This window comes from Dipteris shenzhenensis, chromosome 15 (genome assembly GCF_047967505.1).
Source record: "Dipteris shenzhenensis isolate YYH24624 ecotype China chromosome 15, Dip_SZ_1.0, whole genome shotgun sequence".
In the NCBI taxonomy this organism is placed as follows: Eukaryota; Viridiplantae; Streptophyta; class Polypodiopsida; order Gleicheniales; family Dipteridaceae; genus Dipteris; species Dipteris shenzhenensis.
The window spans coordinates 19,940,152-19,961,696 of NC_141610.1; the positions used below are offsets into that span (position 1 = coordinate 19,940,152).

The 21,545-nt window shown below is 41.1% G+C and overlaps 1 protein-coding gene across 3 annotated transcripts in view; it reads left to right on the plus strand.

Moving 5' to 3' along the window:
- Positions 1-21,545, plus strand: part of LOC147893519 (sterol 3-beta-glucosyltransferase UGT80A2-like) — a 115,182-nt gene that overhangs the window by 24,366 nt on the left and 69,271 nt on the right. For 2 of the 3 annotated variants that reach the window (XM_087385468.1, XM_087385471.1), the window contains exons 4-5: positions 678-789; positions 10,634-10,807. In XM_087385468.1, the coding sequence (XP_087241594.1) occupies positions 678-789; positions 10,634-10,807 (286 nt within the window). The remainder of the gene's footprint in view (positions 1-677; positions 790-10,633; positions 10,808-21,545) is intronic. The other variant, XM_087385469.1, reaches the window with a different exon arrangement.

Below are 21,545 nucleotides of genomic sequence, written 5' to 3' on the forward strand. Positions count from 1 at the left end.
TTGAAGGACTGTACGGAATAATTAAAGGGGAAAATACGAACGGACTGTATGGGCTTTGGGAAGGAAGACTGCAGGTAAGAAGTGACGAGCAGGGTCGAACGGAGCAGCGATGGAAAGGTAAGCAACAACGGCCGTACGATGGTACGGACGAAGCGATGGGCGCCAAAATCTGATGGACGACGATGAACGACGCTCACCGTACGTCCGTCGCACACCCTCTCTCACACACACGCTCACCGTACGTCCGTCGTACACCCTCTCTCACACACTCACCACACACACACACTTTCACACACCCTTCTCTCTCTCTCTCTCTCACACACACACACACGCATACACGCTTAATCTACGAGATTTGGATATATTTTGATTTTATGGAGGTATATTCTATACCTTTTTGTGCTTTAGAGAAGTATGCAAGGACTTTTGAGAAGGTAGGTGCAATATATTATTTAGAACACGTTTGAGTTGTCTATGGTTGTGCTTTGCAAGAGTACTAAGTAGTCCTATTTGCAAACTCAAAAAGCTCTCCAATTTTGTGTGTTGGCCTTATATTATATTTGAAAAATTGTTACTCAGGAGTGTTTTTGTAGATGGATATGTTAGTTATATCCTTTTTCCTTCTCATAGAAGTCTTGTCATGGTTGCTGCTGATTTCATTTGTATCTTTTTCTTAGGAAAGAGGACATCGTGTAAGGTTGGCAACACACGCAAACTTCCGCGAGTTTGTTGTTTCGAATGGGCTTGAATTTTATCCTTTGGGTGGAGATCCTAAAGTTTTGGCTGGATGTAAGTTTGTGTGTAATATCTTTTTCATGTTTTTCTTTTTATGATGCGTTGGTGATCTTCTTTATAGGTCTTTTGAGGAAACTCCCCTCTATTGGTTTTATGCTAGAAGATTGAGGTCGCGCTCTCTTATTAAGTATTTGAGCCTCCTTATTGAACTTGGATCTACTACATGGTATTGACCCTCATAAATGCCTATGGTTGGTTTCTTTTTAAGCTAATTGACAGTTTTGGCAATTTGAAAGACTAAGTAAGTATGCTTTTGTATAAATGTCATGTCCATGTTACTTAGACTGTGTGCAAGGATTACCACATATAAGTATCATGCTTGGGAATTCATAGGATTGTTGTCAGAGTCATGCTTATGCCAAAGCACAATTTCTAGTTAAATTACTCAATAAACTTAGAATTTCGAATGGCTAGTATTTTGAGATGAACATCCACACACACATCGTTCAAATTTCACACAAAGGGTCGGGAAGAGAAGGGAAAGAGTTTGGCACCTGATCATCGATGTGGCGTGAATGAGGTACACCCCCTACTTGGGTCGATCCCAGGTATATTACTTTATTACAATGATGCTGAGCTTCAATTACAATAGTTATGCAGACCTTTGGACTGAACCTGGAATTAACCTAGAAAGCCTAAGACATGAATACATCACCATATTGAAGTTTGAACTTTGAACTTTGAATAGGATAGAGACTCTTGCTTAACGATGTAAACACACACACACAAGAATTTCTAAGCTGACCTAAGGCTTTGTTCTAACTAGAAAGAAACCACGCTCTGATATCTATAAGAGGCGCGCTTATGTGGAAGCACAATTTTCAATTAAATTACTCAATACACTTAGAATTTCCAATAGCCATTATGAGATGAACATCCACACACATATCATTCATTTCACACAAAGGTAGGGAAGACAAGGAAAAAGAGTCAGGCACCCAATGGGGTGTGAATGAGATACACTCCCTACTTGGGCTGATCCCAGGCATATTTCTTTATAACAATGATGCTCAACTTCAATTACAATAATAATGTGGACCCTTGAACAGATTTTGGGGTAACCTAGAAATCCTAGGACATGAATAAGTAGTCCAAAACATATACAATGATCTCCCAGATGAATGAAAATCAAGAGAACTCAACATAGAAAATTGTAGGAAGCTTTAGAAAAGTAAATTTTTGGCAGCCCCTGGTAAAAATCAGGTGAAGAGAGGCCCAAAACTCACCAATCTCAACAAAGGATCTCTAAAATGATTGAATTGGAACCAACCTGTCTCTCAATCTGTGAAACACATTCAAATAAAAAATAATTAGTATTTTTTACCTAAACATGGTTAGAATCTTCAGAATTCTACAGATATATGTTAGGAATGAATAAAGTCAGTTTTAGAAAGGCCTACAGGTGAAAAACGGGATCTGAAAATCATTATGTCATCTTAGACATGACCAAAGCTCTTAGAATTCACTGCGGGTAGGTTAGAAATAAAAGAATTGACCTTTAGAAGTGATCAAAAATGAAAACGAAATCTAAACGGAGAAAAACAACCGAAAAATGAAATCTATATGGAGAAAAACGGCCTGAAATTGAATTGCAATTTTAGTAGAAGGCTAAATCTGAGAATTACACTTACTTTGAGGCTTGTCCTAGGTGTGGGAAAACAGCAAGCTGAAGCAGAATTTCAGCAAATCGTAAAGTTGGATAGTAGCAGAAGATAATGGAGCAGTAGAAGAGTGAAGTAGACTATCCCAGAGATTGGGACAATTTCTTAAGAGGATGCCAATGCGAATGGACACGGGGCAACTTAGAATGCTTGAGAGTGCGGCCCCTTCTAGTTGGCATGGTGGAACATTAGGTTGTGAATCTTGTTGCCGAAACAGAGGCTTGATTACGGTGTCAATGCTTGGTGGGGCCACATACGGGAGTGGCTTCTAGTTGTTTATCCGCCTCGAATTGAGCTTGCTCTTTGTGCACCCATTGTCAAAGTGCTTGAGATCGAGCCTTCTCTACTCTAGCAGTAGGGTATGGAGCTTCTTTCATTTGAGGATTTGGACTCAACAGGTAGAGGGTGCAAATTTGAAAGAGAGTGCCATAAGATTGCTTAGAACTAACCCCAAACTTCTTATAGAACTTTGGTGAAAGCAGAAAGTTACGCTGAGAAGGCATAAAAGCAAGCTAAAAGCTGAAAAAATGATTTCTAATATCTTATTTTCAGGTCTATTAAAGAGTTTGTCCCATGGCCCCTCTACCCATGCACACAATTATGTAAATTAGAAGGCCTAGAACAAATATACATTCTAGGTTTGCTAGGCTGATAACTTGACCTAGATAATAACACTCAAATAGACTCAGGTTTCGGAGGGGTACTCCGAATATTATTTTAATGTGTGGGATGTCACAATATGTTTTTGTCAAGTTATACAAAGTAGCAACGCATATTGTCTGGGTGATTACAAGTAGCGGATCTGGATTGATGTAGGTAGGTGAGAGCTAGTTCCATAGCTTTAGAGGATAAATAGAGTCTGTATCATGTAGGAATACGCAGAACTTGCCACGTGTCCCTCCGGAAAATGGACTGGGTGTGGGGTCCCCAGACCCGCCCCACTGAAGATGCAAGACATGGAATGGAAAGCAAAGTAGAAAAGCAAGACTAGGCAAACATAATGGAAATGAAAGAATGCTAGAAAGAAATGTACAACCAAGCAAAGTACTTACATGATTAAGAAAGGCTTGAGGCTTGATAGATTTGACATGAGAAAGTACAATGTTTTTATAGGATAGGCACACACACTCTAAGTGTCAAATGTATATGAGACAAGTCCCATAGTGACACGTGGCACTCTAGGATATAAAGTAGTATAGTACTACTCTAGAACTCAATAGAAACACACTAAAAGTCACTCAAATTGACTCCATTTCCTAACATCCCCCCATGGAGGAAAGGTGAGGGACTATTGGAATGGAACCAAGAACAGAACATGACGGTCATCAAAACTGTGCATGCCGGTCTAGAACTAGACATGGCTTCCAAACAATCTCAGAGGCAAGTGAGCATGGCTGAGAGGCTAGTGAGCATAACATAGAAATCTCATGTAGCATGGCTTAGAGGCTCATCATGCATGGATGCATGATCAACTCAGAGGTCTAGGAGACCAATGCACCAACAAATAGACCTATCAAAGCCAGGCTCCAAAGACTAATGAGGAACATGGAGCGACACACCAAAAATAGAAAAGAAATACATCATTTTAGGAGGACTGTCCAAGGCAGAGTACCTTTATTGACTACACACATATGATTTATTGCATTCATTTTTAGGAAACACCCCAAGGGCAGAGTACCCAAACATATCATGCTTAGAAAGCAAAATTATGATCTCCATCATCCTCTAGATGTTGGAGACAGACAGTAAGAGCATGATCCTGTGTCGGATGGTAATCTTTGTCTGCATCATCACTAGTGGCGGATGCCACCCAACTGGTATGATCCTTCGATTGTTGTTGAGCAAGCTTCTGGTAGCACCTGTCCTCAGTATGACCGAGCTTGTTGCAATAAGTGCACTTGAACGGCTTGAATGTCTTTCCTCGTGCTGGTGGAGTCAATGGCCTAGGTCTCCATTTGTTAGTGGAGGCAAGAGCCTGTGTAGTATCCGACGAGTAGGATGGAGATTCTTTGTTGCGGCGATCCTTTTCAAGAAGAAGAGACATCATATCTTCGAATGTAGTCGATGCATTGCGAAGTACTTCAAGGGCATTCTCAAAGCGAGAAATCCCTTCCATACTTGTCATGAGGTTAGTCAATTTGTCCTCCTCATCCGGACAACACTTCAAGTTGGAGAGTTGTTGAACTAAAGACTGAATTTTTGCTATATGTGCACTCAAGGTATCAGACTCTTCCATTTTCAACTTATAAAATTGCATTTTCAGAAATACCTTGGAGTTGGTGATCTTGTTACCAAATATATTCTCGAGGCGTGCCCAAATCTCCTTAGCCTTGGACTTGAAGTCGATGTGATGAATCAATGAATCATCCAGGCAAAGCCCGATGATTGCGATGGCCCTCGAATTGTGTTGCTTCCAAATTTTGCGCATTTGAGGCTCCGTTGATGCCTCAAGTGCTTCATCATCTCCGATGGCATCCCAAACATTCTCCTTCATGAGAAGAAGTTGCACTTTTGTTTGCCATGTGGGAAATCCGTCCCCCTTGAATTTGTCCACAAGGAGAGAGTTGGTGGAAATCGAACCCATAAAGCTGGCAGCTAGGAGAGAGAAGGATGATGGACAGAATGGAGTTGTAGAAGAGGAAGAGCAGATGTAGAAGAGGAAGAGCGGACAAAATGGAAGAGTAGATGGCGGGCACAAGCGAGTAGAGGAAGAGATGGTGGGCACAATGGAGCTATAGGTGGCGGACAGAGTAGTAGCGGGCAGATCAGTAGCGGGTGTACGGATAGGTTGTACGGGCTGTTTGCAGGCCTGTTGTACGGCGCAACAGTCCGTACCGTTGTACGGCTAGGTGTACGGCTGGTACGGGCTGCTGTACAGCCTTGTTGTATGGCGCAGCAGCAGAATGGCGAGCTGAGTGGGCTGATTGACGAGCTGAAGCATGAGCACGATCTCGTGTTCATGAAGCTCTCCAATGGTGAGGCTCAAGGTGGAAGAGAGGTTGAGCTCAAGGTGGAATTGGAAAAGGCATTCCTCCAAGTGCAAGACATGGAATGGAAAGGAAAGTAGAAAAGCAAGACTAGGCAAACATAATGGAAATGAAAGAGTGCTAGAAAGAAATGTACAACCAAGCAAAGTACTTACATGATCAAGAAAGGCTTGAGGCTTGATAGATTTGACATGAGAAAGTACAATGCCTTTATAGGATAGGCACACACACTGTCAAATGTATATGGGATAAGTCCCATAGTGACATGTGGCACTCTAGGATATAAAGTAGTATAGTGACACGTGGCACCCTAGGATATAAAGTAGTATAGTACTACTCTAGAAAGCTGGATGTCTTGACAGTGTCCTTTGATTTACCCTTTTTTGAGTGCTTATCTCGTGTATTAGACCTATTGTCATCAGAATAAAGAAAAAATGGTGTCTACATGCATGTGCAACAATTTTGTCAGCAAACAAATCTATGAACTTTCATAATTTAATCTCAAGTTGAAATACAAAGAGGAAGCTACAATTCAGAATCTAAAAAGGAAGCAAGTACAAGGGAAATCTGGCATATTCAAATTAAAATTGTGGGTAAGGTTAAAGGACTTGACACTATACGTTTTTGGAGTTAAGGCAACAGTAAGAAGGATTTCTTGTATCTCTAAAGTTTTTTGGCTTAAATATCAATCTTTAATGAAAGACTATGAATATGGAAAGACAACCTGTTATGGCATCATTGACAAATCCAAGGCAAGCAAAAGTGAACTAGTATGACAAAATTAAAAAATGAAAGAAATGATAAAGGCTTTGAAGCCAAATATTCCAATAGATTGTTGGAAATATATTGTACCTAATGGTTATACTAACTTCAATAAGTTCTCATGAATGTAGTGTTTCCCAAAAATTCATGCCAAGTGTCTTGATAAAACTTGTTTCAAATTTTCTCTTTTTTTGGGATTAAAATTATGAGTGTTGAAAAAAGTGGGACTTGGGATTTTTTCAATTTTCCTAATATAGTCTTGTACATGTCCATATTCTTTGCCTTATAGGTAGCAAGGCCAAGCATAAGGTGGCCTTTATTTATAGTGAACCACCACAAGTACTAGCCATATTAACCATGATATTGAGAAAATTCCAAAGGACTTATGCCATCCATTGCGAGGCCAATATGCAAGCTGTGTGGATCCTCTACCTAACTCCATCCATATCACATTTATGTGCTTCCATATAGCACAATTAGAAAGAATACTTAGAGTGGCATCAGTGGAATGATTCTTAGCATGCCATGACATCAATTTGGTAATGGGGAACTTACCCCTGAGTAATGGGGAACTTACCCCTAAGTATATGTTGCTGCATCCTTTCAATGACAAAAAGTGTCTCAAGGCCTTTACTGGAATGGTCTTCCCTTTCATGCCCCACTTAGATTGAATTGTCCTATAATTTCAATAACTAAAGGCATTCCCATACTCAGATCAAAAGAGAATTTAGTCAAAACGATAAGTATAGACAGTGTTATAGTCGATGCGAAGACTCGTCAATGTCTTCTTTGCTTCATTCCTTAACGCAATCATGGTATTTAGTTTTGCTATATATTTTAAGTACTATACCAAATTAGAAAATCTCTTAACATTAGAAATATGATTAGAATAGAATGCTAATTGAATGCTAAATTAGATTACAAAATTACACATACTTAACATTAGGAAATTGATTAAAATGGATTGCTAAAGTAGATTCCAAAAGCATTCATAGTGACATCAATAAGGATGATACACTTGTGTCTAACTATCCATATGTTGTAAATTTCGGCTTGACAAATAAGCCCATAGCTTTGATATAGGTGCACCCTCACATAGGTGTGTTAAATTGTAGCTCCATCATCATGCTCTTTAACTCAGACATGCCGTGTATGCAATAGAAACACACTAAAAGTCACTCAAATTGACTCCATTTCCTAACACCCATAGCTGCCCTCAAAGCTCCACAACCTCCCCAAAAAGTCATGGGAGGGGATAGCTGTGGAGGGCTCAAGATACCAATATATTCAAGGTTCTCTAAGGGTGATTATTGCTTATGTACGAACACATGTCAACAGCGTGGGGCCTTCCTTCATTTCCTTGTATTTTCCATGCACACGTGAGGGTGAAGGCCAGTATCTCCAACACCCCCCTATGGACAAACCTTGAAGCATTAAATCCAAGCACCATTCAAAGCATTGACCAAACCAAAGGCCAACACCAAACCAAGGTGACGTGGACAAACCGCACGGGGCCGATAAACCAAATCTGCCCAAAGCGCCTCAAAGTCCATGCCAACCAATAGTAGGTAAGCTAGTTGTTGGTGCATGCAGTTGCCGCCTTGCCGCACTTCAAAATTCGACACGAATCACGGTGCTTCATGGCGAGTTGCACTTAACGCCCACTCATGCAGATCAAGATAGCTCTGCACAAGTGCACACAGGTCCAGGGTCTAGAAGTCTGCGCAACTACCACGTGTTACCTACGCGAAAGTCGTCGCCACCTGCTTTGATATCATGTAGGAACATGCAGAACGCGCCACGTGTCCCCTCGAAAAATGGACCGCGTGCGGGTCTCCAGACCCGCTCCATAGCCTCCCACAAAGCTCCACAACCCTCCAAAAAGTCCAAGGAGGGGAGAGCTGTGGAGGGCTCAAGATACCAATATATTCAAGGTTATCCAAGGGTGATTATTACTTATGGCATGGAACTTCCCCAATTGGCATCAAAGGAGATCTTGAGTGGTTTTGTAGTGGCAGCACTTGTTTCATGCTCTATCTGCTCTCTCTCTTTTCCATTGGAAGACTTCTATTAAGTACGAAAAAAATCCCAAGAGCAATGCTCATGGTAGAAACACATAATGTATAGAAGGAGAAACAAATCACTCACTAAGAGCTAGTAAAGCACGAAGGTTGAGACTGAAAGTGTCACCCATGGTGGTGCACTCCTTGAGAAAAGTAGATCGGCTAGTAGAAGCTATCGAGAAGACCCTTGCATGCTCACCCAAATGGCCATCAAAGTGTGTGCAATATCTATCCAAATACTAGCACAATGTGTGTGAAAGTGGACCAAGGATCCATCAAGAGCCTCTATGCATCTAGATGTCTAAATATGCCACACTGAAAGGCTCGCTAAAATTTCTCGAAAAGTATCTATGTAGGTTTGTAAGGATAGGAGGAAACCTCACCGGAGAGCATGGCTCAACTATATGTGTTAGAACTAAAAAAGCCCAAGAAGAGTCATGCGACTTGGGGGCTTGAAAGAGAGAGCCAAGCCACTGAGCCCTACGTTAAGCCTTGTTTGTTTACAATCCATAGACAATGCTTAATGGACTCCTCGGCAAATAGGCAATGAGGGCAAGTAGGGGCTGCTCCAATTTTGGATCTCCACAAGTTTCACTGCAATCCTTCCAAGAATATAAAGCCAAAAGAAAATAGTAAATTTTCTCTTTTTGAGAAATTTCGAGATTGCTCTCAAAAAAGGTTTCTACAAGATTGTACAAATCTGATTTTTTCCCCAATAAGGAGCTCTTGAGGGATTCCAGACCCTAAGGCTAAGATGAAACCTCGTGGCATTCCTAACCATGTAGCGAAAGAATGGAGGCTCCTTTCATGGTTCCTTGAATCAATCCATTCCCACTACCCAGAGTCCTACTACAAATACTTTATGGGGACATCTCCATAGAGCCAAATTCTCTTTCTACTCTTTTCAACCCCCCTACATGAAGATCTTATGCACACTACTTTACTTTAGAAGCTACAACACCTGACTACGTGTTGTGTGTAGGTTTCAGCTCTCAGCAAGAGAATTAATATCTTTTAATGATTTACGTATGTCTTTTGAGCTGTTGGATGCTTCAATGAATAACTCCATCCACTCCACTTCTTGAGATTTCCTTTAGGCCTCACATTCAATGCAACTCCAGATAAAGCAGAAGTCTATGCCTTGATAGGAGAACAACTGGGCCTAGCTCATCAAAGAAGGTCCTCAACCTGAAGGAACCACCTGCTGTGCTGAGGTAGAAAGAGGTTGCTGTCGAGGCTGGGGTGATTGCAATTTGGCTAGGCAAGGGGACCTTGGCATATCAGATTTGTAATATGCAAACCTACCATCCTGCACTACAGCTCATCTCTGTCATGGAGGTCCATGAGCAATAGAAGGACATTGTTGATTAAATGAAGAAGTTTTTCTTCTTTTCTTTTTGGGCCTCTTTTTCTTCGTTGGGCAATCTTTGGCATAGTGCTCAAAGAGTCTACGAATGTCTGCCGTCCTGCAATCTCAATCCTTAGTTTGATACGGTGAAGCAAGATTTGTTACAATAGCTTAGCTTAAAGATGCAATCTAGAAGCCATAAAATGGCAACTCTAATGATCACAGCATATTAAAGAGAACTCCGACATGTTTTTGGAGACAATCTCCCCACCCTTGCTAGGCTCGTCTTTGCGTCTTTTTGTAAAGTTATTCCCGTTCTTTGGATTGTCAATACCAACATTCCAATCCACAAAACAAGAGATCTCATGGACAGCAACTATCGGACTATCATAGTAGGCCATCTGATGCCGCATGTATGGATGGGCACACATCAATGAGTATCTACGTGAGAGAGTATGAGGATAACAGGCCAAATCAGCTTTGAAAGGTCACTCTATTGCAGACTACAGCTTCACACTGTGGGTCATTGTTGAGGAAGCCAATGATTTGTATGAGAGGAGGAGATGCTGCCTTGTCAAATCAGCTTTGAGAGTTCAATCTACTGTGGACCAATTATCAAAGAAGCCTCTGATTGATACCACGAGCTCGAATTGTCTCATGCCACCAAGCCCTAGGTATTTTTGTGTATGTGGTCATATGGTGTTAGAGTTCTATGCTCTATATTATGGACACGTGGCTAGGATTTTGATGCTCAATGGTTGAAGTCCGCCTATGAGGGTAAGACAATGAGCAATAGGTTTGGACAGGTGGTCATCTCAGCCATACATGGCCGATGTGCACATGCACTTGTGCTCGTGTTGTGTGCATGTGCTATGTATGTGTGTGTGTTGTGTGTTTTTGTTTAGGTTCTCAATCTGCTTCTTCTCTATCTCTTGCTGTCCTTCTGTTCTTCTCTTTCTTTGATTCTGAAGAATCTCTCGGTTTGCAAGATAAATAGTATCATTTTTTTTAATGCAGATATGGTGAAGAATAAGGGGTTTTTGCCTTCAGGACCATCTGAAATCTCAATTCAGAAGAAGCAATTGAAAGCGATCATGAACTCGTTGCTACCTGCTTGCACTGAGTCTGATGGTGAATCGGGTGCTCCTTTCCAAGCAGAAGCAATAATTGCAAATCCACCTGCATATGGTAGTAAGCTTTCATGTCCAACTTGTTCAATTAATTTTTGTTTTTGCTTTAAAGTTCTGCTTGCTTGTAAGCACAAACTTTTTTACCCAGAAATTGCTGGTCACTTGCATTGACAGCATGAATGAATCCCAATTAAAAGTCATTTCTTTTGAAAAGTGCTTGTTGCGTTCGGTCTTATTTGAGCCTCAATGAGATTTTCTTCAGAGGATTGTTATCAATGAAACTAAGGTGTCCTGGTCTCAGAGAAAGTAAGCAGTGAATGTCCTGTATACCTGAAGGGTGCATAGTACACTGACCCTCGTGTATGTTTTGTTTCACTAGTCTGTATTTGTTTGAAAACAGTGCAATGTTATAGAAGGATATTTCTTCATATATGAAACTGTGCAATGTTAATGATGTGCATATCAGCACTTCATTCTGCTCTCCATCCCAGTGCTTAGAAGCTTGCAGTTTTATCTACATGTGGACATCTTTCTGATGAGGGGGCTATTTGTAGGATTCTCTATATAGGTGGCCCCTTTCCTAGGTTGTAGCAGTGATTCTCCTCATCATGATCCTCTGGTAAAGGAATACCTTGTGCAAGGCTCTCAATCACCCATATGTGTTTGTCTAGGAAGAGATTCAGGTGCTAACTGGGAATCTTTGGGACGGATTATAAGAAGATCCACTCTTTTATAAGAAGCTTCACTACTGTTAAAGTAGTGATCTTAAGGGCTTGTGTGGGACAATAGTTGATGCCTATGGGAAGAACAGTGTGATCCATGGGAAAGCATTGATGTGCATGCAGCAAGGAAGTGATTGACCTCATGAGGGCTGGACATGTTTATTATTTGAGCCATCTGTATGGCTTGTATGCCATGGAATCTGTGGCATGACCAAGGATTGGGGCCCCATTAATGGACCGAAATCTACATGATCCAAGTACTACTGTATGTTGGTCAGTAGCTGGCCATGTGTTGACGGACATGTTGGTTGCCTGCGTGGCATGTCGGCTGTTGAAGTTGGCTGATTAGGGTGGGTGCTAGCCATCATTTGGAGGACTGCAACAAAGCAGGTCTACTTGGAGAGTTTGCTCAGTTGCTTGAGCCTGATTTGAGGCAGCATCTATTTGAGATCTCCTTGCTTCATCTTCATCCTCTTCACGTGCCTCCACATGCTACTCCCATGTCAAGTCACATGGAGAATTTTCTTCATGCGTGGTGCTACAAATTCAAGGGATGGTCCATGTGTGGTTTGAGTGCATGGGAGACCTACAGGGTACTTTTTTTTTTTTGGGGCAAAAAAGAGACTTAATAAAGTATTAAAGAATACCGTTAGAGCAAGCTCCATACGGGAATACGGGATACACCATGCAATGCATGAAAAGCTCAAGAGCCAAAAAGAAAGGATTGGGGCTGATAGTGCCATCTCAATCCGGTAGCAACCTCCGAGAAAAAGGGAGAACCCCTCCAAACTCGAAGAAATACAGTCCTCGAGAATTTCACCCATAACTAGTGGCAAGGATATCCTTCATTGATATGGGTAGGATGCATAATCTGATCATTTACAATGGTCTGGAGAAATGGCCATCTTCCGGTGCGATCACTTCTTTCACACATGGAGGGACCAGCGTAGCTGACTTTCTCATGGAATCCCTTGCCTTCGCTTCTCACATCACGGACTTCTCTATTCAACCGCCACCTCTTGGAGTTGATCATGCACACCTTTTCTTTAGCTTATCTATCCCACCAAGCACATCACCCCCTAGCTACACCACTTTCTAGGAGATTCATTTTGACCCCACTAGCTCTTGCCTATGCTGCTCGCCGCTCCACTATGCTTGAGGATCTCTATGATATTTCTCTTCTAGAGGATAGAGCCGCACTTATCACCTGCTCCCTACATGATATTGCCATTCCAGTCCTTTCCTCACACCCATCCACCACCCACAGGATCGGTCCCCTGCAATAGCTGGTACGATGAAGAGTGCAAGACCTTGCGCCATCAGCTCACACTCGAGATCAAGCATCACCTTCTGATTAAGCTAGAGATCGAACAAGAGTATCACCATCTCGTCTGTTGGAGGAAGAGAGACTATGCGTTAGTATGAGGAAGAACTACAAAACTTTCTGTTTAGTTATATATTCCAAGGATTTCTGGCACAGCATCCCTCATCAGCCTACACCGGCCCTCTCATATCTATCGCGCCATACTTCATGCTTAGTCTTCACCATGGGCAATCATACACCAATACGACTCCTGTTGCAAGATTTCCTCGAAAGGAGCAAACAAAATGATTTGATATTCCATAAGGACAAGGAGCTGTCCCTTTGCTTAAGTGTCACGGGCATCCTCAGCCCGTGGCATGCTGGACTGCCACGTGGGCTGTCCAGTCAGCACGCAACAGCCATGTGGATTGCCACGCAGGCAGCCACATCAGTCGGCTGCCATGTGGACTGCTACACAAACAGCAGCCAGCTCAGCAGACTGTACTTGAGCCACGTCAGCAGGACACTATCGCCAAGTGCCATGTCAGCAAGGTGCCACATCAGCAATGACATCAGCAAGTTGGCTGCCATGTCAGCAGCAGCAGCAAGTCGGTGAACAGGAGCAGACTGGTCGGTGGGCCAGCAGCATGCTGCTCGGTGAGTTTGACGCCCAAGGGGGACTTCTAAAAGCAGCCCCCTTGGCCTTCATTTCTCATCCCCACCTCAAGCCTTCCAAGCCCTCAGTGCAGCAGGAGACAGGCTCAGAACAGCAGGGTGCCTCAGCCTCTACGGGGATCTAGTGAGGATTCACCTCCTCTAGGTAGTCTAGTTTCTTTCCAGTTTTGCAATTGAGGGTTTCAGCCCCTCCATACAGTTGTATTCGGCCCTTTGGGCATTCATACGTTTCAGTTATATTCTCTCCCTTTTATTCTCTCACTCATATCCACAACATCATTTTGTGTATTGAGTGCATCATCTTGTAGTTTGCAGTTAGCAAGCAATAAAGACAAGCAACTTTTATTTTATGATGCTTTGACACCTTTATTCATTTGTAACTCGATGGAAGTTGACTTAATGAATGAATGATCCTGATGTTATAACCTATGTTTGTTTCATTAAATCAGATTTTTGTGAATCAGATAGTAATTGTAAGCCGATAAAGAGTTATTTTCATGCGTAAATGAAGCAATCCATTTTGAAAATTCAGTTTTCAATATTAATAATAATTTGAAATTTTTAGACAGCCTTAAGCCTTTATAAATGAAGCTAATTCCATAGGTTTGGAATGTCGTTCCATGGGTTTTGGATATATTAGCAAGATTGTGATTTCCATCTAGGTTTGGTTTCCATTGCTAGAGCTTCGTGCAAACCACTTTTTTATATGGGTATTTTAGATTCTCTAGCTGTTTCAGATGCACCCGTTGCACCTTTAATGGATTTTTAAGAGCCTCCATTGCTCCAAGGGATGTTGGTTGAGACTTTAGATATATTTCCATTTATGGTCTTTTGCCTTAGCAGAGTATAGGCCATAAGATAAAGCTTCTCCTTGGGAACTAAGCCGGTCTTTAAGGAACCATAAAGGCCTAGCCTCAAAGAGGAGGATGAAATTGCTAGGCAATCATCAAAATATTTTGACCCAATAAAATTTCTAGGAGTGCATTAGTTGTTTTGGTAGGTAGAAAGGATAGTACCATGTGTATGTGCATGGATTATAAAGGTCTCACTAAGGTTACCATGAAAAATAAATATCCTTTGCCTAGGATGAATGATCATGCTACAACATATTTCACTAACCTTGATCTATGCACATGGTACCATCAGTGTTATGCACATGGTACCATCAGTGTTATGCTCAAGTGGAGGTAACATAACCTCGGAAGGGCTAGTGGACATTTTCCTTTAAAGGATCAATGTTTGTATTATATTTATTGGGCTTCATGTAAATGGTCAAAGGGATTAATGTCAAGGTCCTTGATGAGGGTGACAGGGCGTGAACTAGATGTATCTAAGGGTATTAAATGCATTAAATGTGTAAATGTGCCTAGGGACAAGGGAATTAACTGATATTCCAAGAGAGGGGTATAATGATGCATTTTAAGAGGTACCCTAGAATGATGACATGTGGCAAACTAGATCCCTCTAGGGAATTGTGGGTTCTGTGAATTAAGCATGCAAAAACTCTAACGTGGGTCTGTCGATTGAGCTTGCTACCACAAAGAAAGACTGGGTGGAAATACTGCGTGCCTTCACCCGTGACCTCTAGTAATTGATTTGCTTTCAGTTTTTAGTATTACGTAATTTGGTGTTTATCATTTGGTATCAAAGCACAAGGTAGCGCATGTGATGCATAACATGACGGATAAAGAAAGAAAGAAAGAAAGAAAAGAAAGTTTATTAAAGTCTTCGGAAGACCGATGGGTCTATGAGATTGTGAAAAACTTGATACAATGAGTTGTGGTAGTGGAGCTACTAAACGAGCACCCACACCAATGGAGAATGCAAAAAGCAAAATGGTAGTACTAAATCCTAAGTACAACATAGTCATATCTCGATTGTATATATCAATCGATCAATCTTAGCATCATCGTCAACATCAACATAGCGATCATCATCATCATCAGCAGCAGCAGGACATCAGGATGGATGAGGCTGTGGAAGTGGAGGCATGAGGTTAGCAATAGAGCGCTATTGCCTCCCCAAGGGTGCAGTCCTAGTACGTCTCTTGGTCGTTGCTCTGCATGTAACCAGGGTCACTGTAATCCCAGTCGGTCGGGCTTCGACCCTAAAGAAGGAGGGGATGTTCCCAAGTATGATCTGTGAGTCAAACCTTTGTTTGAGCTGTCGGGTCACAAGCTTCAGGTCATGGTCACGCCGAGGTGTTGTTGACTCAGCGTCAACGCATAATGTAATTAACTCCAAGCTTGTAAAGAGGGACCAAAGGGTTACCGAGTTGAAACTTTGAATTCAGGACTATGCAGAGAAGCTTGATTTCGAAATGACAAAGCTTGCTCATGCAGATATAGCCGTGGGTAAGGCTTGGCATTCTAGGAAGAATCCAACCATAGATTGAAAAAAGCATATTTATTAGTTCAAGATGAATGATGTGCTGTATGTCTTGTGAGGTGAAAAAGATATACCTTAGGGACCGTTAGTTTCCATAATGGAAGTTCGAAAAACTCAAGAAGAGTTTTTGTTTCTTTATACAGCGTCTGTAGAGCCGAGTGATAGTTTATTGGTTACACTGATGTTATCCAAGATGGGGAGATGGTGAAGTTGGCTGATCAAATAGCAGAGGAGTTCTCTGATTGTTTTAGGGATGAGTTGCCTTATGGGTTACCTCCAGAGCGGAATGTTCAGCATAAGATTGAACTAATCCCAGAGGTAAAATCTGTAAATAGACCTCCCTATAGGTTAAGTTTTACCGAAGAAGTAGAGGTGCGAAGACAACTAGAAGAATACCTCAAGCTGAGGTAGATTTAACCCAGTTTCTCACCTTTTGCTTCGCCAGTGATATTGAAAAAAAAGAAAGAGGATACTTTTCGCCTCTGTATAGATTACAGAGCATTGAATAATATCATTGTTAAGCACAGGTATCCGATGGTTCGGATCGATGATTTGCTAGATGCGTTAGATAAGGCCATAATTTTCAGCAAGATAGATCTTAAGTGTGGCTACCATCAGATCCATATTAAAGTCGAGGATGTGCATAAAATCGCTTTTAGAAGTAGGTTTGGACATTAAGAGTTTTTGGTAATGCTGTTTGGTTTTACCAATGCTCCAGCTACATTCGTCATACTTATGAACGATTTACTACGTTTGTATATCAGGAAGTTTGTAGTATATTTTATTGACGACATTCTTGTTTTCAGCAAAAGTATTGTTGAGCATCACGAATACTTGAGAATAGTGTTCACTGCTTTGAGAAAAGCCAGTCTCTATGTAAATAAAAAGAAAACTGTATTGTGTATGGTAAGACTTGAATATTTAGGATTCATGATTGCTCTTGAGGGGGTACAAATGGATCCAAAGAAAGTGACTACGATACTGACTTGGCCTATTTCTCAGAGTTTGATTGCTTTGCGATTATTATTAGGATTTGTCTAATTTTATCGAAGGCATATCAAAGGGTATTCCAAGATAGTATCGCCATTGACTGATGTGACCTCAGATAAAGTATCTTTTATATGGAGACATAATCAATAGGAAAGTTTTAACACATAAAACAAGCTATGGTCTCAGGACTAGTGTTAAAAATAGTTGATTCCTAGAAATCATTTTTCATTGAAATCGATGCAAGTGGCATTGCGGTAGGAGTAGTTCTCCTCTAAGAGGGAAGACTAGTAGCCTTTGAAAGCAAGAAGCTTTCTCCCTCTCAACGAAATTCTCCAACTCATGAAATAGAGTTGTATGCTGTTGTCCATGCTTGAAAACATGGAGACATTATTTGTATGGATCAGAGTTTTATGTTGATGTTAATCATGGTACTCAGAAATATTTTTGTAAATAACCTGACTTGAGAGGCCGCCAAGCTAGGTGGGTAGAACTCTTGTAAGAGTTTAACTTGACGATTCGATACCAAAGAGAGAAGAATAATAAAGTTGTTGATGCGTTGTCATGCATTATGCATAATATGAGTTTCACGGTATTAGAGAGTGCTCTAATGGCCAAGATTAGAGAGACTCAAAAGGTGGATGAGTTCGTCCAAAGCCTTTGGCCTAAGGCCCTAAGGCTCATGTGCTTAAACCCAAGGGAAAGAGTGACCTGGCATGCACAAAAGGCCAAACTTATGCAAGATATACCATAAGGATGGTATGTTGGAAAGAAATGGCAAGGTAGTCGTACTTAATTAGAATGATCTCAGGCAAAGAGCTCTTCAACAGTGCCATGATAGCCCATGTGCGGGACATCCAAGAGTCGAAAAGATGTATGATCTCATGAAACGAGATTTCTTTTGGCAAAAAATGAAAAAACATATTCATGAATATGTGACGTTTTTCGTGTCAAGTATGTAAGGTAGAGAGGGTGAAGCCACCTAGACTTTTACAGCCCTTGGAAATATCACTAAGTAGGTGGGAGAGCATTTCCATGGACTTTATTGTAGGTCTGCCTACGACACAAGGTGGATATCATTCTATCCTAGTTGTAGTTGATCGTCTTACCAAGATGGCTCCCTTCATTTCATCTAGAGAGTCTGTTAGTGTCCCGCAAGTGACGGATTTGTTTATTAAACATATATTTCGTCTGCATGGATTACCCAAATCCATAGTGTCAAACAAGGATGTTAAATCTACCAGTCATTTTTGGACTGTAGTGTTTGATATACTAAGGACTGAGTTGGGAATGAGCAGTGGGGATCATCCAGAAACCGATGGTTAGACGGAAATAGTCAACCAAATTTTAGAGGATATGCTTAGAGCATATGTTTCATTGAGGCAACATACGTGGAACAAGTGGTTGCCACTGTTAGAATTTGCCTACAATGATAGAAAACATTCCTCTACCGGGTTCTCAGTTCGTTTGAGCTGAACTATGGTTATAGACCTTCAAATCCAACTACAGTTGGAATACCTCAGAAAGTGCCTAGTGCTGCGAACTTTGTGGTTCAGATGCGGGAGATGCTAGCACTTGCGAGAGCTAGCATCCGGCGGGCTATGGATAGAGCTAAGGCGTATGCAGATGAAAATAGGTCCGCTAAGGAATTTAAAGAAGGAAAAAAAGTTTTTCTCAAAGTTTCTTCGCACTCCAAGTCTTTGACTGTAGGAGAGTGTGCTAGGTTATCACCCCGATATTGTGGGCCGTTGTTAATTCTAAAAAGAATAGGCAAGATGGCCTATAAATTAGAATTACCACATGGTTGTAAGGTGCACCCAGTGTTTCATGTTTCTCGTTTAAAGAAATTTTTGCACGTAGGTGACTAGCTAATCGAGAGTGTTGTTTTGTTTCAGGAGATAGAGGATAATGCAAGGTGCAAACCAAGAAGTATCTTGGACCGAGAGGAACAATGCAAGTACGTAATCGGAAGATACTCACGGTGTTTGTTGCATGGCATGGTTTACCTCTATCAGAAGCTACTTGGGAATTTATATACCAGTTGCAGAGAGTGTTCCCAGACTTTATCATCCAGAAGGCTGATGCTTGAAGAGGAAGGAATGATACGCTCAAGTGGAGGTAACATGACCTCGGAAGGGTCAGTGGACATTTTCCTTTAAAGGATCAATGTTTGTATTATATTTATTGGGCTTCATGGAAATGGTCAAAGGGATTAATGTCAAGGTTCTTGATAAGGGTGACAAGGCACGGACTAGATGGGTCTAAGGTTAAGGGTATTAAATGTATTAAATGTGTAATTGTGCCTAGGGACAAGGGAATCAACTGATATCCCAAGAGACGGGTATAATGATGCATTTTAAGAGGTATCCTAGAATGATGACATGTGGCAAACTAGATCCCTCTAGGGAATTGTGGGCTCTGTGGATTAAGCATGCAAAAACTCTAACATGGGTCTGTCGATTGAGCTTGCTACCACAGAGAAAGGCTGGGTGGAAATACTGCGTGTCTTCACTCGTGATCTCTAGTAACAAATTTGCTTTCAGTTTTTAGGATTACGTGATTTGGTGTTTATCAATCAGATTTCTATATGTCCCTAACGGAGCTTCATACACGGTATAGGTATTGTGAGTTCTTGGTGCTATTGTTTTGGACTCACAAATGCACCTCATACTTTCTAGTAGATGATGAACGACAAATTTTGTCCATATCTGGGAAGTTTATCATCGTATTTCTTAATGACATTGTTGTGCAGACATAGTTTGTTTGGCCGTATATAATATTTAAAGGTAGTTGTGACTATCTTTCGAAGAGTTCTACATGTGAAGATGACTAAGTGCGAGCGTTCAAATAGTTGTTATACTTTGGCCATATCATCTCTATCTTAAATGGTGCCTTGCTCTATCAGCTAGATTTAATGTTGTGTTTTTAGAGGATGAGTTTGGGAATATTCTTGGATTTATCTAGGTATATGCTTCTGTTGATTGGCAGACAAGCAAATTTCACCTTGTGAAGTTTTCGTCCATGTTGCGGCCTACTGGTATTGCGATAATTCTTTATATCTTAAATGGTGCGTTGCCCTATTAGTTAGATTTAATGCTGTGTTTTTAGAGGATGAGTTTGGGAATGTTCCCGGATTCATCTATGTATATGCTTTTGTCATATTAGCGGACATGCAAATTTCACCTTGTGGAATTTTCGTCCATGTTGCTGCTTGCTGGTATTGCGATAATTCTTTCTATCTTTAGTGGTGTGCTGCCCTATAAACTAGATTTAATGTTGTGTTTTTAGAGGATGAGTTTGGGAATGTTCCTGATTTCATCTAGGTATATGCTTCTGTTGTATTAGCAGACATGCAAATTTCACCTGGTGAAGTTTTCGTCCATGTTGCAGCTTGCTGGTATTGTAATAATTCTTTCTATCTTAAATGGTGTGTTGCCCTACTAGCTAGATTTAATGTTGTGTTTTTAGAGGATGAGTTTGAGAATGTCCGTGATTCATCTAGGTAAATCATCTCTACTGATAGTATTCTTATTGACCTTGAAAAGTTCAAGTAGTGGTCAAGCGGCTGATTCTTCATACTATGACGCAATTGAGATCCTGTCTAGGATTCACTTTGGTTTTCCAAAATTTCACACGTGAGTATGTGCATATTTTGCCTCCCCTCTTAAATATTTTGAAGGGAGGAGAAAAAGGAATCCCTTACAAGCAGATCAACCGTTGCTACAAAGTTGTGTGATTTTTGGGGAATAGTGGTTGTAAGGTGGGGGTATCATTTGTAGAAGTCTTACGACATGTTATTTGGATGGATGCTTTGAATGCATGCTTTAAGAAATTGAAACATGAGGTTACTACTGCACCCATGTTACATAGAGTGGATCTAAGTAAACTAATGTAGTTGAGACAGATGCTAGTGGGTATGCTATAGATGCAGCCTTGGTCCATGATCTTCAGCTTGTTGCGATCATAAGTAAGAAGCTGACTCTAACGTCAAATACCTACGCATCTTTTTGCTATAGTTCATGCATTGAAGAAGTGGAGACATGATTTATATGGCTCTGAGTCTGTGATCTGTATGGATACAACATCATTGAAGTACTTATGTACTTCTTTACACTTCAATGGTCGTAATTCAAGATCATTTGTGCTTATGTAGGATTTCGCTTTTGAAATCCGATACAAAAGGGGTGTCACAAATGCGGTGGCTAATGCATTAAGATGTATTAATTTTGTTAAATGGATGCTCAAGTATGTGTGGGTGTGTGGATTTGTATGTGTGAGAGCATATGTTTATACTACGGTCTACACCCACTGTTGGGTGCTGATGATGTCAGTGCTATGCATGATGAAGTTTATGGTTTTCAACCTTATGAGTGACTATTATGAGATTGAAACTGGTGTTTTTTTAGGTTGATCTCTTATTATCCCTTAAGGGCCTATATGAATGTGATCATTATTTCAGCCGTATATGGAAATAGAGCTAGGTTGGGGCATGCCCACATGAACCAAGTGGTTTAAATTTAAGGGGGAAAGAGATTAGTATTCCATTAGAAATGGTCTCTTGTTCTGAAAGGGTAAAGTTTGCATACTAGACGTCCAAGACACAAGGAAGAAGAGGATCCTCTTTGAGTGTCATGAGAGCCCTTGTCGTGGACATCCTAGCGTCCGACGAACATTGGCTTTGGTCAAGCAAGAATTTTATTGGCCAAAGATGCGGACTCCATTGG